Source organism: Ambystoma mexicanum, chromosome 2p (genome assembly GCF_040938575.1).
Source record: "Ambystoma mexicanum isolate Mex_15411 chromosome 2p, UKY_AmexF1_1, whole genome shotgun sequence".
NCBI classification, from domain to species: Eukaryota; Metazoa; Chordata; class Amphibia; order Caudata; family Ambystomatidae; genus Ambystoma; species Ambystoma mexicanum.
In genome coordinates this window covers 1,152,816,947-1,152,835,268 of record NC_090923.1, presented here as the reverse complement: position 1 = coordinate 1,152,835,268, position 18,322 = coordinate 1,152,816,947, and the positions used below count along the sequence as shown (strand labels likewise).

The 18,322-nt window shown below is 45.1% G+C and overlaps 1 protein-coding gene across 2 annotated transcripts in view; it reads right to left on the bottom strand.

The window, feature by feature from the left end:
- LOC138567250 (protein SET-like) overlaps window positions 1–5,811 on the bottom strand; it is a 321,007-nt gene extending 315,196 nt beyond the window's left edge. The window contains exon 1 of one of the 2 annotated variants that reach the window (XM_069645263.1): window positions 4,996–5,811. In XM_069645263.1, coding sequence (XP_069501364.1) covers window positions 4,996–5,355 — 360 coding nt within the window. In that variant the 5' untranslated portion in view covers window positions 5,356–5,811. The remainder of the gene's footprint in view (window positions 1–4,995) is intronic. The other variant, XM_069645262.1, reaches the window with a different exon arrangement.
- Window positions 5,812–18,322: the final 12,511 nt, after the last annotated feature.

The following is an 18,322-nucleotide window of genomic DNA, read 5'->3' as shown; positions in this document are numbered from 1 at the left end:
AGAGTCTCCCTCCTACTACTTCTAGAGCGGTCAGCAGCCTTCGACCTAGTTAACCATTTAATCCTCTGTCAGCACCTCGCTTCAGCAGTGCTTTTTTTCAGAACAAGCCACTGCACCTGGATCGCATGCCTCCCTGACCAACAGAACCTTCCGATTGTTCTCCGAAATAGCCTCCACCGCACCCACCTAGATCTCCTGCAGAGTCACTAAAGGCTCCTGCGTCTCTCCTACATTGTACAATATCTTCACAAAACCATTGACAGCCTCTGAATATCATACACAAACTACGTGGACAGCGCGCAAATACTAATACCCATCCCAGGCAACTACACCACCGATTTCACTGCCCTAAACTCCATCTATCGCACAATCCAAGCATGGATGGCTGCCAACATGCTCTGCCTAATCGACATCCTTACAGACATCCCTCAGCAAACTCGACATCTACAAAGCATTTACAATTGACAGTATCACCGTAAAAACTCTGGAAGTAAACTTGGACACCAACCACCCTTTCATTGAACAGACAGGTCAGCGCGGTCGCCTCCTCAGCAGCATACACAACTAAACTTATTCACGCCTCAGACCATTCTTGTCCCAAGACAGCTGCCTCACGATTGTGAGGGCCATTATAGGGTCCATATTGCAGACACCTCCACACGAAACCTTGAACTCCAAGTAATTCAAAACAATGCCCTCAGAGGCTGCACTTAATATTCCAAAACATGAACACATCTCGGTGGCTAGAAAAAAGGCCAACTGGCTACCCATCAGGCAGCGCATCATCTTCAAAACGTTAGCCATCATACATAAATGCATAAAAAAGCACCCAGCTATCTCTCGCGAAATATACTAAAAACGCAATCTTCTAGACCCACCCGATCGATCCACTCCAACTGCCTAAAACATCTCGCCCTACAAACTGAAAAGAGCTTGAGATGCCAGCTTCCCCGCCCTCGCAGAACAGTGGAACAATATCCCACACAAACAGACCCCTCACATGGGGTCTGCCGCAAGCAGCTCAAAACCTTCCCGTTTTCTCAGGACACCATAGCCGAATGAGACCTAGGCACTAGCTTTCGCCTCCACGTCCTGTGCTTCGCTACTCCTGTACCTCCCTCTCCATGGAGTCCACTTATGTACCAGTATCTCTGTATCCCTCTACACCATATTGTTGTAATCTTGTATCTCTCTGCATGCTATTCATGTAACCAGCGCCCCAATGCCTCAGGGTTTGGCGCGCATTACAAATGTTAAATAAAAATAAATGCGCACAGCGACATGCATTGACTTTACAAACCGAACCTGAAACTCATCCATTGATGCAAAATAAATGACTGTTAGCCTAATCAAGGTATCAACTCATCTTCTGGATCAACATTCTGTTCAACCCTTGGCTAACACGGTACAAGCAAACTGAAAATATGGAAGATACCACAATGTACCGCCCCAAAATTAAGTTTAAGAAACTATTGGAAAAACACACACAACTGGGCAGCGACCTCTTCTTTTTGGGCAAATACAAGAGGCAAAATCTGATACCAAAAGGGACTCGCCATTAAAAACTATCAACACAGGATTCTCACAACAAATATGCATCAGGACATAAGAAAGGTTACTGGATCGATACATTGAAAGCTTCAGACAGAGCAACATCAGCCATACCCGGTGAACACATTAAACATTTGTATAACCCGAAATCTCCAGGAAGGGCAGCTATAAAATCTCTGAACAGCAACAACAGTATTAAAAATCAAAGCAGCAGACAAAGGAGGAGCAGTTGTCACAACGAACACCTGCGACTATGTGCTTGAGGCTCACGGGCAACTTTCCGACAAGTTATTACAAAAAGCTGCAGGCAGTCCCAACAAAAATAATACAAAAGAGCAACAAGATCAAGAAACCTCCGAATGACTTCCAGCAACACATTCAGGGCCTCATACCAGATAAACCAATACCTGGTGCTTTCTATATGCTCCCCAAAATGCACAAAGAAAACCACCCTGGGTGTCCAATCATCTCTAGGTCAAGCACTCTGAGAATATCTCTGGCTGGGTCAAGAAATTCTTGGATGCCACTGGTAAGTGTGACACCCAGCTACATCCAGGAAACCACTCAACAACCTGGATGATATAGGCCCCCTCCCAAGGGGCACACTACTGGCAACCATGGATATGGAGTCACTCTACACAACATTCCCCACATCGATGGCACCGAGACATTAAGAATGCTCTTAGCAAACAAAACCCCACTTGCTGACACTATAGGCAAGCGCATATAATTAACCCTGCCCCTCAACTATTTCATGTTTTGTACTGATACTTATCTCCAAATGATGGGAATGCTCACCGGCACTCAGATGACCCCACAGTATGCACATTTATTCATGGCACAATTCGAGAAGGATTTCCTTAGCACCTGTGACTGCAGACCTTTGAAATACCTGCGATACATCAATGACATCCTATGCTAAGAAACAAGGGACTGGGACAAAAAAACATACAAGGCTGGATACAATCACAGAATTATGGACAGCCAGATCCACAGGGCAACACTGATCCCCGGAGCAACCTCTTAGAATACAGAATGAAGGTGCCACTGGTAGTCACATACAATCCAGAGCTCCAAGCACTCTGCAAGATTGCCAAAGCGCTCCAACCCATCCTGCAATAAGATGAACGTCCGAGAGAGGCCCCGATCCCCCCCCACCCCTCTGAGATGCCCCTCCTTGCTGTCAGCCAGCCAGCCAATCTGAAGGGAATCATGGTCAGGAGCCAACTACACACAAATGGCAGATTATGCAACCGTACCTTGCAGAAACAAAAAGATGCCTAACAGGCCCAGATATCAACATTACAGACACAATCAAGATAGCCCACACAAGGCACGACTACAAAACGATGGGATGGTTAAATATGCACCAAGCAACATTGTTTACTTGATTATGTGCATGAAATGTCACACACGTGGCTACTATATTGTGAGAAACTAGTCAGTCAACCTCTACATAAATGCATGAGCCCCCATCGTCAAAGTTTGAAGCTATGTACTAGCAACCAGAGTCTAGTGGGTGAGCATTTTTCAGAAGCTAATCATACCCTTAATGATCTCAAGATTGCTGTACTCGGGGTAATTTCCGGACGAACAATGCCAGAAAGACCTATAAATTCAAATGCATGCACATTTTCAACACACTGGCAGGGGGCTTGAACAGAAATCGCGATTTCACAAGTTACTATCCCAACTAACAGACTTGACTTGTTCCACTTGTATACAGGGATCACAACATCCAGACTGGGCTCTCCATAATTTTTTCCAAAGCCATTGAACCAGCACTGCACCGGCCCCACCAGCCTCTCTAAGGCGATGGATTGTTGACAGACTTCCTCCAACCCAGCCTCATATGCCAAAAGCTTTCCAGAAACGTGTCAGGACCCTTGTACCTAGTCACACACCACCCTTTCTTCTTGATTGGGATGTAACACAATCCAGATGTGATATTTGACAGAAAGTTACCACACCCGGCTCCATGGGTCACAGGCCTAACACAAACTGGCTATATATCCATCCCCTTTCAGACTTCTAGAGGCTCAAGCCTGATGATGATTGTGCTACCACTGGTCTCAAAGTGACTGACCTCACATACTGAGCTTCAACTGGACTGCACATAGAATGACTGACACTTAACCACCCACCAACCCCTCCTACCTTCCTGAGAGCACACCAAATAGGTGTGCTGTTTTTGCCTTTCTTTTCCCTGCTCTTCACTTTCACTGACCCCTCAGTGTACAATGTAGGCCTTGAAGATGGCAATACATGGGGGGGGGGGGGGGGGGGGGGAGTTGAACACCCACATGCCTTTCTGAGCAAAACTACAAATCAGGTATAGACTTGCACAGATAACGGGCTATCAAGAGGGTCTATGAAAGCTGTGATATTTTTCAAATGCTTCATTTCATCTCTGCCTGAGGAAGTGGACACTCCACGAAAGCTAGCAAATATGCAAAATAAATGACTGTTTATATCAAGTTATCGACTTGTTTTCATCTTGAACAACATTCTATTTCAACCCTTGGCTAACAAAGTACAAGCGAACTACGATAAATATATCTCATGCTGTGCACACACTTTACTGTCAGTGACTATTCCGACAGATGAAACGAGCACCATATTCCGTGTGCATTGCATGCTCAGAAGAAATGACCTTTGACTGTCACATACATGTTTGATAAACTGGTTGTCATTCTTAAGTTCCCGAAATGCACTTGTTTTTATGCAAACCAGCCAGTATCCTATATTCAGGGTACCCACATAATTCAGCACCTAACTCTGCCCCTCAGTTCCATCCGCACCACTTAATGTGCCACTACCCCCCCCCCCCCACCCCTTGCAACCCCAGCATTTCATGCAAAACATTTTGTCCATTTCCAGCACTGCATACGATTAAAGTAGCTACCAGACAAAGTTTCCATACCTGCAATTAAAAGGAAGTAAAATCCATTTCATAATGGAGTGTTAAAATATAGTTAATATTAAGGTTCACAAAAAAGACATTAAAGATTCAAATGTAAACACATAAATAAGTTGATTCACCATGCAACCCCGCAGTTATTTGGAAAGTAACCAATGGTTAAGTATGCATTGTAATAATATTTTAATTGAACGCTGTAAAAAAAATGAAAGCTCTATATTGCAATTTCCCTCGTTAGAAAAAACGATATCAAACGTATTTAACTAATACTGGGAGCCTAAACATGACTAATAGTGACATCTACTGGTGAAGATAAGTCCTGTCACTCATCGTTTCATTTAGATTAGTGCAATAGTAAATTGGGTCAGCAAAGGGAATTGGGGAGCATTGCTAGGGCTGAGCCTTCCTTAGCCCGGTGCCTACTAACAGCCCTGTTGGCAAGTTAGGTTGCTGTGCATCAAAATGGGTACTAGAGTTATTTTGTGTGAACAAACATTTGGTGAGAACAGCATGTGGTAGGATACTGCAGTCACCCAGAAACCAGGTATATTCCTGATGATACCGTTCCTCTTCTCCAAGTGAGGCCGCCTCAGGTTTCCAAACTTGCTGCGCAGTTGCAGAAAGGCGCGATTGGCCTGCTCGTTGACGCTCTCGAGCTCCTGCTGTACTGCCTCGAGCGCCTCCAGGTAGTGTTCGGATTTCTGCGGCCGACTCTGTACCGATACGATAGAGCACTCCTCTGAAGCATCACCAGCCCAGCAAGTCATGTCAGCCAAGGCCTGAGCAGCTTCGGCCTCCTTCAAACTAGGCGCCTCAGTAGCTTCCATGCGCCGCTGCTTTGCGGCCGGAGCCCCGGCCGGCTCCGCCCGCTCGGGGGCGCTCATAACCCACGCGCAAGGGACTATGCGTGCGGTAATACGTCAAAAGCTTCCCGCCAGCTACTGGCCCTGCGCGCGCTTAAAATGTAACCCCGTTAGCCTCCCGCGCCGCACTCTCACAACAGCGCACGCGCGTGCCTGAGCTGTCAGTTAACTGCGCGCGCCTAAGCTGTCAGCTAACGGCGCATGCGCAAATAGTTCGCGCACGCGCCTAGTAACTTCCTTTTGCTCCACTTCACAAGGGATACCTCGTTCGGGAACTACGCTCTCCTTCGATCCCAGCCGTCACAATCCCTAGCGTCTCGCGCTATCCGTGAGCCAAATAAACCTCCTTGTTCGCGACGAATTAATTGTATTCAACCTGTAATAATGAGCCCCAACTGCTCTTGCATCTTCTGAAATGTAGCGAGCGCGAGACTCCGCCCTTGAGTTGCGCCTGCTTCTGACAGAGACTGATTGGTTCGTGCTTTGGCGTTACGACGTACCCTTGCGGATGAAGAAGATGGGAGGAGCTACGTTACTGTCAACCGGGGAACTGGCAGGGGACTTACTCCTAATTTATTGTTTGATAATACTTCATTTAGTTCATCCTTCTTTATAAAGTGTTGTATATGAATTGCTCAAGTAAACAGACATTCTTTTGCTTCTGCGTTTACCTCGAACACAAAGTATGTAAATAGAAGGATGTTACAAATATGTTCACAGATGCATGAATTAGGTTTTGAAAACGGACCGGGATATTAGAAAATCGTCCACAAATTTCTCCAAATAAACGGCGTTTTGCTTTCACTCACTTAAAACAGGAACATACTGCCAACAAAAAGGGTGTACAATTATTACCTAATTTTATGAATTATTTCTTTTTAGAATGTTTTCTTTATAGTTTTGTTTGTGACATACATATATTGAAGTGTGTTGTAACACATGCAAGGCGACAGTATTGCTAGCTCTGCACTGCTTACTTTTGGGTGTGCTGGATGGGTCTCCTTAACAGGCAATACATTTGGCCTCATTACGACCTTGCCTGTCCGGAAACTAGGGTGGCGGTAAGCTTACTGGCACAGTTGTTTCCGGACTGGCATATTACAGGTCTGCCTGCCAGAGCCGCCGTGCCCAACAGGTCTGACCCTGCCTGGCACAGCGGCCACAGTGGGCAGACCCATCACGGAAGCACCGGCACTGTTAGAAACAATTTCTAACAGTGCCGGTGCTTCCATGTTCCCACTCCCATATGTAGGACTCTACAGGAATGGGACTTACATTTTATCAGCGCCTGACTTTCCGGGCTGCTGGGGTTGTATCTCCCAGTGGCACCAGTAAGTCAGGCACCACTAAATATTTACGGGTCCGGCGGCACCTGCTGATAGCAGGTTTTTTTTGGTGGAATTACTGCAGCGGAATTTCCACCGATGTTGGTCATTTTTCGGCACTGAGTGGCAGAATTTACCTCAGATTTTCCTGGAAGTAAATCCTCCACTCCAGGCCCAGCCTCATAATTTGGCGTAGTGGTAAAATTAATCAATTTTACCACTTACCGCCATACTCGTAATAAGGCCAATAGTCTTGATGGCTTGAAAATTGAGCAAGTTATTAAATGTACGTAACTGGGAGCAGTAAAACATGGGGATTAACCTATAGGCAAAAGACTTAGGCACATTTTTGACTCTCAAAAGATTAATTAGTACATTTAGTGACTATTCCATTGACGATTTGTTAAAAATATACAAAACTAGTATCATGCCAGATTTATTGTATAGTTTGCAAACAAATCTGGAATCGCACACAAAATGGCTTGTATATTAGAAGGCAAAATGTGGCGTTCTGCCCTAGGGTTGCATCAAAGATTCCCAACACAAGCTAGCAGAATAGAATTGGGACTCACATCCCTAATTACCATGCTGGAACTGAAACACAAGTCTACTATGCTTCAAAATGAACACTACCAACAACGATAACATTGTTGGACTATTTGGTAGATTGATCCAGCAAGGGAAACCTAAAAGTAAAGTCCTTCAAACATCTGTTAAAATCGGCACATAATTCCACAAGAAAATTGCTTGGCAAATTGATCTATCACTGGTGTCAATGTACGGCAGCCCCGGGCTATGACAACTGATGAAGAGTGATGTCATTGTTCCATGTGTACATAAACACGGGAGTAGGTAAGAAGAGAGCAAAGATCAGCACTTTAAGAGCGTCTAGGTTTACTAGGTGAAGGTCACCCTGTTGCCATCTTTGGATCATACTGATCCAAACCAGACTTGACAATGGGGCTTTCACCACCAGCGTAAACATGCAAGTGGGCGGTGAACCACCGCCCCTCCTGAGGACGGCGAAACCAGATGTCGTCACTTGTGACTGAACCGAAAATGAATGGAAGCTTGATAGTAAAAACCGAGAAAGGACAATGTTCAAATATGAAAGAGGTTAGCCAAAGTCTGTTTGATAGATGTCACTCCCTAAATATTAGTACCACATAATTTAGTGACCACTGCACACTATCTTTAGGGTTTGTCATGAGGGATCTCACTGCTTTAGACATTGGAACCATTACCATGTATTTGAGAGTGAATATGGCTGGAAATAGAGTTTGCTAGAATACTCTATCAGTTAGAAGAGCCAATTCCATTGTTGTCATATTTGTGATCACTAACTCCCGTGCCATTATGATCTCCTGTTTCTCAGTGGAAAAATGCGAGGATTCAGTTGGCTCCTTAATTGAGCAAAGTGTGCCGATGCATAAAGCAACTACCAAAGATTCTCGAAGGAAACATCTGGATCTTTATGATGAGGAGGTAGTTGGCCGATGGAAAAGTTTGAGGGCAGCAATTAGAGTAATAAAAAGATACCATATGCTTTTAGTATCGTTAAAAATCAAGATTATAAAAAGCTAACCGAACATATAAAAATTGGCTTAAGGGAAATCAATGTTTGAGGGGTCAATGTGCAGCAGAACACATGCTGTCTATTTTGGCCAATAAAAACTCTACAGCCTTTTGGCAGACATTTAATGATATGGATTCCCCTGAATCGGTAAACATAATAAATCCTATTTCAGAAGCGACTTGGGTTTCTCATTTTAGTGCTCTCTTTGCTCAGCCTAGTAGCTCAACTGGCAAAGGGATCTGGTGTTAAGATTAGCCAGAAAAGGATTGGGTCCTGTCAATTGTCACTAGTGAGATTGAGGATATTATAAGGAAAAATGATCCCCTGAAGGGCCACTGGCCCAAACAAATTATCTACTCTGTTATTCAAAAAGGAAATCCAGACCCATGGGTGGAGATTTTGGCAGTCCCTTTTGATCAGATTGCCTCCTGCTGCTCTATTGCTTTCATTTTACCAATCTTCAAAAAGGGGCTAAGATCGGATCCTCTTAATTATCGCCCAATTGCTATTCTCGACACCGACAGCAAGGTCTTTTGGGCCTTGCTGTTGGTCCATCTCGAGCAGCGGCAGTTAGAGACAGGGAGGATTTCAAAGTGGCAGATGGGGTTCCACAAACATCAGGCATCATCTATCAATGGCTTTGTTTTGGATTGGGTTATTGGTCAGGCATGGATTTTTTGGCTGCGTTCGACACAGTCGATTGTGGCCTTTTATGGAACAAATTGGATCAATGGGGTATTCCTAAATGGTTACTGCGCCTCATTATGGGTCTTTATGAAGGAACAAATGTACAAATCAGATTAGATAAGCAGGGTTCCCTGTCTTGAAAAATCAAGACATTTTGGGGTGTAAGGCAGGGGTGTGTGCTGGCGCTGAAGAAGCGAATGACAAATTTGATTAATCATTTGCGCAGAATTGATAGTAGGCATGACAAATTCTCATTGATTCCAGCATTGAGATTTTATGAGGGGAAAATTGTACCCAAGATTTTATATGGCTCAGGCAATTTGGGTGTTGGAAAATTTGGAAAAGTTTAATTTGGAAAACCTTGTTGTGGCTACCAAATTGCACACCAATGGCAGTGATTCGCTTTGAGCTGGGCATTTATTCTCTTAAGGCAAGGGCCAATTGGTAATTTACATTTTTTATTATAGAATTTTTAATCCGCTGAAGGATTCTTTATATGCATATTTACGCCACATTTTTAAGAATAAAGGTGACCATTTTACTAATGAATTTTTAACATTCTGCAGCAACCTTCTTAACCAAGTTGGGTCATCCGCAACGAAATTAGCGACATCCTGTGAAAGTTAAATTGCAGCTGTTACGCTATGACTGGGCTACTACTATGGAGGAGATGCACACGTACAAATCTTTGAGCCAGTTGAGTGCTGATGACAAAAAAGCGTGTTTGCTGGCTCCATATTTAGCAATCCCAACCTTCGAATTAGAAGTAACTTTCAGCGCTTTCGGTAGAATATGCTATCCACCAGTGATGTTTTAATTCAATATGGGCAATTGCTCCCTGAGATGGGTTTTTGTAGATTTTATTAAGCAGAAAATTGAAAGGAAACTTTGGAGCATTTAATTACTCTTTGCCCTGCATTGATGCCATAAAGACTAATTTATTTCCACAAGTATGTGGATTTATTTCCCCTAAGTGATTATGAGTCTCTGTGGCAACTATGTTTATCTGGGAGAACGACTGGGATTGTGATTGCAGTCACAAACTTCCTAGACTCACTGAAATAGGATTTTATTTAGGATTGTATTTTAGTAATGGGAACAGCACAGTGTTGACTAGCCTTAATTGTTTTTTATTGAAATGGAAGGCTGTCATTTTTTTAAAGAAGCTTTTATCTGAATTTTATTCGGATGTTCTTATTTGAAGTTTTAGGCTGTGATTGATTTGTAAAGGTTTTAATGAACAGACTCTATTTTTTTCCATGTAATAATGATGTATTAAAATGTGTTTATGTTTATAACCATAATAACAATAGAAAAAGGTTATTGTTCAGGGGCAGGCAGGGAGAAACAAATTGGAAGTTGCGCAAAATACAGAGAGGTGAGCCCTGCTTAATTTAAAGGGTACAATGTTCATCCATCGCCAGTTTTTTTTTGTGTGGCTCTTTTTACCGTAAAATTAATCGGAAAATATGGAGGGGGTAAGGGAATATAAGGGGTAGCATGGGGTGGGGTACAGGGAATAAATATTAGGGGATGGGTGTTTGGGGGAGACCTCCCCCCCCAATTAAAAAAATAAATAATTTGATGCTTTTTTTCGGCAATACATTTTTGGCAAAAAAAGCCACGAAAGAAAACTGGGGATGAATGAACATAGAACAGTTTAAAGGTGAGCTGAGCTGGAGGGTGGGGTCCGGTTGGCCTGGGTAGTTGGGTGGGATGTTGAGCTGTCTGAAACTTGCAAGTCTTGGAATAAAGTTTTGCTTGTTCATCTCACTGAAGACTTATCTATTAGTGATTTTCCAGTTCGTTAAAAGATGGTGCTCACGACTCGGATCTGTTGCACAATGCTGGATGCTGCTTGGCCTCTGTATGGCCGCCTACTCAAGACTGTGCAACAAAATAAGGTATGCCTTGTTAAAAACTCCACTGGGGTATTGAGAGGAGGATGCAGGGGCTAGTGAGTGGGCATGTGTGGCACAAAGGTGAACAAGAGTTCTTTAAGGGAGCGAGGTATGGACACGCAAAACAGGGATTTGTTCTTGGGGTATGCTAATATGGGATGAAGATTTTGGGTGGTGTAGGTTGTATTGCTTTTGTGGTTTTCTGGTATTATAAAAGTAGTACTTATTTTTAGCTTGAGATAAATCTGGCAAGGTATCTGTATTGAATTGTTACAACAGGCTGGTTGTGTTACTGGTGTACTGGATACATCCATGTAATTAGATGAAGGGGCCTTGTGAGAAGCAACTTAGCCACTATAGCATGATTATTTAGGATAGGAAAACTGGTAATAAAAGGGGAAAAAGGGATGGATGCCCGATTAAATAGGGGAAGACGAACGGTTGCACATTGATACTCTCTATCTCTATCAGGACAACTCTACAGTGTCTCTGTTTTTTTTAATAACCTTCCTTTTCAGGACCGCAAATGAGTGGCGTCAAACTGTGATTGGAACCGGGGCACCTGGTCAACGGGGCAGATGAATTGAACAAGTGATAGTGGGCAGGGGAGCAAGTGCCTTTGGGAGTACTGTGTCACTTTTACCATTAACAGCCCCAAGTGGTAGACCTCTTATGGAAAAGCATGCATGGTCAAGTGTCAAACTCGGAGGCTGGGTTCTACCCTTTGTGCTTTTTTTATTAACCAGGTTAGGGGGGCTTTCTGAGACCAGTGGGAAAACACAAGAAGAACATTTGGCATACATCTGGTCCATTGATGGGAAGAACCTTGGGAATGGCATACGATGAGCCCAGTCGTCGCCAAATAGGTTTAGTCAACAGTTCCATTCCCCTGAGTAATAGGTCTATAGAGACTTTGGACAACATAGACTGACAGACTGAGACCGGACATGGTTTGAACATTCTCCTTGGATGCAGAAGTGATATAAATATGAAAATCTGGTGGCCAGAGGGGCAAACCTCTTTTCAGATAACATGGCGGTGCAACATATTAACATCCTTGTTTGGAATGTTGCAGGGCTAGGATCCAAGATTATGGCTACAGATTGGGTTTCCTTTATTATGAGCTATCAGGATAAATTCTTCATCCCAGCTGTGAAAAGCAGTTTGAGAGGGCGAGCATCAGGAGGATTTTCGATCTATGCCTCAGTGAATATAACATGGGAAGCCAGGCTTTCGAATAAATCTAATAGCAATATTCAATTTTTTAATCTAAGGAGAAAAGAATGTCTGAGGTTGGGTCTGTTTTACTTTTACAAAAACAAAATAGGGAAGGGAACTATAGAATTTATTTGGGGAAAAAGGACCGAGGCTGGATAGCCGTCAGTGAGGGCGGCACACCCTAAAAACCACTTGGTTCCTCAAAGTCCATTAGTTCACATTCAATGAATAGAGGAAATCAGGTTTTTCAATTCAAATGATGTTTGTGATCATTTTTATTATGTCACTGTCAAAGGTTTCCCCCCGGCTCACCTGAGTTCTCTTCTTGTGGTGTTCCGCGGAGGACTCCTTCTCCCGGCCGGACCGGGACTTGTATAAGTGCGCGCGAGTCGAGTCTGACTCCAGCGCGAGCGTTCAAAGTTCCAGGAAGTCGCGTGTTCCAGGACGTCCAGGAAGAGGATCGAAGAAAGGTAAGAGATACTGGAAACAGGGGAAAAGGGAAGAAGAATAAGGGAGTTGCCCAGGAACTTGGAAGGGTAAAGCCAAGCAGCACACACACGTCGAGACACTACCTAGAGATAGCGTTGAGACGCGCGGAGGCGCGGGTGCGTGGCCCATTTATAGAACGTGCCGTGTCCAAAGTACAGGCTAGTACGGAACACGGCACTGGGCACGGCCATGTTGGAAGTATCAAGGAGCACACTCTCCGTCTGGACCAGGACCAGGAAGACCAGAAGGGGCTATGTCCATGGTTCATGACAGTCACATTGATAAGCAGATGCTTTTTGTGCCAATGAATTTCAGACTTCGTCTAGTCCTTCATCAGGGTAAAACCCTATCATCTACATAAGGTTGGTGTCAACATAATATATCAAATACAGATCAAATCCATCAATCATTGCCCCAAGTACATGTAAATAGAATAACATGTCGGGTATAGATTCACATAGAAGAGATCAGGATGTTGCAGACGTAGGTTAAGTTGTTATCCCGATGTAATTAGTGCATGAACCAAGCCACAAAGGAAAAATGAAATACAACAAACATTAGCCGAAGGGATTCTGTCCAATGACGATAATGAGGAAAAAGATCAGAAGAAATTCAAGCAAAATCATACGCAATCATAAAAAATCATATGGTGAACAAGGATCATGAAAATATAATGTAGAACCAGAAGCATAAACATATTCAAATAAATCAAGAGAAACCATAACAATGAATCGCAAGTCACAATGGGCCACAGACGTAGACAACAGAAACAACAAAGGCAACAAAATAGACGGCTTAAAAAGCAAGAAATGGTATACACGGTCAGTGGCCCTCATTACAAGTCAGGCGGTGGACCATGGTGCTATTAGCACCAGGGTCCATGCCAGATTCCGCCATGGTGGATGGCGGAATTACCGCCCCATTCCAAGGTGAGTGGGGCGGTAATTCACCATTCACCATTTGCCCTTCCCCATTCCCATTTTTGCCCCATAGGGCATAATGGGGATGGGGAAGGCGCTAATTACGGCACCGTAAATTACAGTGCCGTAATTAGCACCAAGGTCGCTTAGCGCCTTGGACTTTAACGCCTGCAAAAAGTAGGCGTTAACGGCGCTGACGCTCTTTACGGCGCCGTTAACCCCTTAACGCCTGACTTGTAATGAGGGCCAGTATGTTGGTTCAGACCAGTCATTCATTGGTTCAGATCTGCTGTTTCCTATTTTGTATATACAAATAATCCCCTCTGCCATGATCGGTAACAAGGATCCTGCAGTTGCATGAATACAAATGCCAGTGAGGGCTGGGAATACATTAGTGTACGTGTGCCGGTACTGGTATTTCATTAGTGTATGTGTGCTGATACTTGTGGTTTATGGTTGACAGGCGATTCGAATGTCGCAATTGTACGATGCTGGATGGATAACAAGAGACCTGTTATATCATGTGTGCTAATTAAATGATGCTACTACATGGAGCATGCATGGTAGTACATTATCAGATTATAAACCATTGTGAGTGTAAAGCAGTGTCACGATACCAATATAAGCTACTGGTGAAGACAACTATAACTCAGAGCTGCGCAAGTTGTCTGGTTCATAAAACTGGTCACTGCCGCCTCTTGTGGCGTACAGGTACATACTGAAAAGAATAACATAATGTAAACTAGCGGAATAAGAAACCCGCTCTCACTAGCTGTCGTTATTGAACATAGATGCAAATGTACCGGTTCTGTGGAGAATGTCACCCAAGGAATGTATGCTAAGTAACCCAGCTGATCTTCAGGTCAATTTCTCCACTATTTTGGTGGGAGAATTTAACTGCGGCTTGGGGTGAGAGAGGATATAATCACAGTTACAGAGAAAGAGAGAGCTTACTCTGTACCTACCGCCTCCCTTGCTGACGCGACTACAACTGCCAAAGCAATACACCTATGGGAAATCTTGGTAAAGTCAGGCTACAAGGCGGTAAATGGTAGGTATAAGTCATGTACGGCTGGGGACTGTACATTTGATAATTATAGATCCCACAGTATCATCGACTATATACTGGTACCAATGAGGTGGTGGGATTTTATACTGTGAAGGTATCATGAAGCAAGACACAGGCAACAGACTTAAAGTTCAAACAAAAGATATTTATTAACTTAAATGACAGAAGGCCTAACTTGCCCTATGCTAAGGTGGGATTTCCCTACCTAAACGAAACTAAGAATAGTCTGAGACAAAGGGCCTGAGTACAAGTATGCCGGTCCGGAAATAGCGGTGCTGGTCGCTCCGTGCCAGCACTTTTTTCTAGTCTGGCATACTCTGAGTTGCGATGCCGCTAAAACCGGCACCGCAAGGTACCTACCGTAACCGGCAACACCGTCACCGGAAACTGTAGCAAAATGCGTCAGACGTGCCTGAGACACCGGCATGGCGTTAGTATGTGCACATTCCGAGCACCACGTACACGGAAACAGTGGCATGGACATGCCAGTAGCACCATGATTACCGTGCCGGAAACACCGGCATCGCAGCCCAGGTGTTAACTACAGTCAGGTGTGCAGAAACAGCCCACATGTGGCCCAAATCAGCCCAGGTGGCTACCATGAGCACCTCAAAAGCACACAAGGACCACTCCCACACCCCTTCCAACACTACCATGCTTGCAGCAGCAATACTGGAGCTGGAGGTCCTGCATGCAGGCCTACAACTTGAAGATGCAGAGGATGCGGCAGAGGCGCAGGAGGAGATGGAGACCCATCATGGCCCTGCAAAACAACAATGGCCAGCAGGTTGCAGCCCGCATGCAGCCACCCATACCATGCATAAGGGCCACACCCTTCAATCTGAGCCACCCCATATCCACAACCTGTAACGGCTAGACAGGGACACCATCACATCCACAATACACCTGATCCATGATGACCTTGTTAGCCTCATACAGATCTGTACTGCCATCCCCCCTTGCTCAAGGTAGTGTCTGTACTACACTTCCTTGCCACAGGCACCTACCAATACACTGTGGGTGAACTGCATGGGCTATCACAACCCTGTTTCAAGTTATTGATGCACTCCTTCGGCATTGTGGCAGATCACATAGGCCTACCCGGAGCAGCTGACCAGGTCAATGCCACGAAAATAGCATTCCACGCCCTTTCAGGTATTCCCAATGTGATTGGTGGATTGGACTGCATACATGTTGAGCTGGTGGCCAGGCATGCCATTGAGGCAGTGTACAGGAGCCGGAAACTATACCACTCAATGTGCAGATGGTGTGCGATGCCCGCCACCTCATCACCCACTGCTGTGCCAGATTCCCAGGTTCAACCCACGATTCCATGGTGCTGCGGAACTCTACGCTGCCAGGGTACATGGCACGTCACAGCGGAGAGCATACCTGGCTGTTGGGTGTGTCTATTTACCAAAGCATGTGCACTTTTGAATGGTGGGGGACATGATACACTATAGAGTGCCTGGCTGTTGGGTGAATATTTACCAAAGCATGTGCACTGTTGAATGGTGGGGGACATGCTACACCATAGCGTACCTGGCTGTTGGCTGAGTATTTACCAAAGCATGTGCACTGTTGAATGGGGGGGGCATGATACACCATAGCGTACCTGGCTATTGGGTGAGTCTATTTACCAAAGCATGTGCACGGTTGAATGGAGGGATGTCCAACACGTGTTGCAGTGCATGTGTGTAATGCAATGTCCGACACAGGCATAGCATGCCTGAGTTGAAGGCCTTGACTGGCGTGTGTCAAATGGCCAAACAGATCATGGGCATGCATAACAACATCAAAGCTGTACTGCAACATCAAATGCACTACATGTACCAGAATGCATCACACCAATGTCCCAAAACCGAGTAAAAATACACTCAGCACAACCCACACCACCTGCAGCACAGATTAATCATTTTAATGCATCACAACACCCCACACACCAAACCTCTAGCATACCGCACACCAAGTAGCCAGGTCCCCTGCCTGTTTCAAGTGCACATATGCATGTGACCTGACCCGCAAAAAAATTAGCCAGACATATCTATGGATGTGTGATATGCCCATCATAGGACTATTGATTTTGAACACAACAAAAACACACACCAGTCTCATTCGTGTGTGTCGTAGTGAAAGGGTCAGAGGTCAAGGTGGGTGTGAAGGGGCCACGAAAAAGCGACTGCAAACCACACATCCCCCACGCATATTGACAAGGCGTTGGTTGGCAATCATTGGGCTGTCTTCGCCTTCCCCATCCATTCAATTCTTCGTATGGTACCCCTCTGTGAATATATCCATGCAGCACAACATGTACATCAAAAAGCAAGTTCTCCTTCAGGCATGTTGTCATGATACCTACCCCCGGACATCCAGACCAAATCCATCAGTCCAGGGAACAGGCATCCAGACACCTATTGAAAACCCAGCCACCCCGGCTAGGGGCTATCTGGGTTCAGTCCTGGCGCCGTAGGCGCCAGGCTCATATGTGGGATCAGTCCTGGTGCCATAGGCGCCAGGCTCATATGAAGAAACTTACCTCATGCAGACCATGCTGCAAAGAATCCAAGCCAACGTGAGGCCTGGAAGGAACTACTTTGTTTCATGGACTATTTTTTATTCAGGTGTGGTCTTGGGGAACTTCTTACCTGGGACTTCTTTGGAGGCTATTTAAACCACGCCCGATGAGCAGCACACGCTTCGCGTTATTCTGCATCCTGCAACGTAACGTTCACCGTGCCTGTCAGTCCAGCATCCAGTCTTCTGTCACGGCCGCCTCGAATCCGGGGCTCCTAAAAAGAAGTGAAATAAGAAGAAAAGGTTAGAGCAAGAACATTACCTTCATTCTTCATCTGATCCTGGATCCTTCGCGCATCCGAACAAGGAAAAAGACTTTATTTTGTGCACGTCGCACCGCCAGCTGCAGCGCCGCGCTATGCTTACCAGTCTTCACAGCACCTCCTCAACCCTGCGCTGCTCCATCATTCATCGCCGAACTCCCGGCACCTAAGGGGACGAAGAAAGACAATAAGGTGAGCCGAGAAAACCAACAAAGACAATTTCTATTATCACTATAGACTTACTGAGTTACCGCCGGAGATATTATTCTTCTAGACGCCACATCATCGTACGCTGCACCTGTAATGAGAGAGAAAGCAACAGGTTAAGCACTGGCATTTTCTACCGGACAGTGTTGGGTAACACAGACTCTTACCTAAACGCAATCAGCTGCTACGGGACAACCTCCTCTCGAATCAAGCTGCAAGACAAAGGAAGGAATCGGACAAGATTGAATAACAGACATTTTGAACTCTTAAGAACCAAATACTTATGGCTCCTCGCCACTTACCTCGGAGTCAATATTCATCTGGAACTCACCCAATTCCTTCGGACCAGTGAAGTAACTGGTTATCTACACGCCTCTGCACTCCACGCAGGATGGAGAGCTCATCATTCAAAACCATAAGGTGAAACTGGTGAAAGGGAATATCGGAGGTGATTAGTGGGAAAACGGTGGGGGTGTGCTCGCTCAATCCACGGATGGCTATTTCCTTTTCTCCGCTTTCAGGAGAATACTCCTACGGGTCAAGCAGACGAAATTGAGCAAGCCAGTCCAGTCAGTCATCTCTGCACTACGATTCACGTTGGTGGAGGCCGCAGCTATCCAGTTCCGACCGTCGCCCCTGTGGGAGCCAGGTGAGCGTAACACATGTACTGAATCCCAATTCAATCATGAGTCTTATTGTAACGCGGATAAACATTCTTACCTGTGTCAGCTCTGCCTACCATGTCTGCGGCCCCCAGCA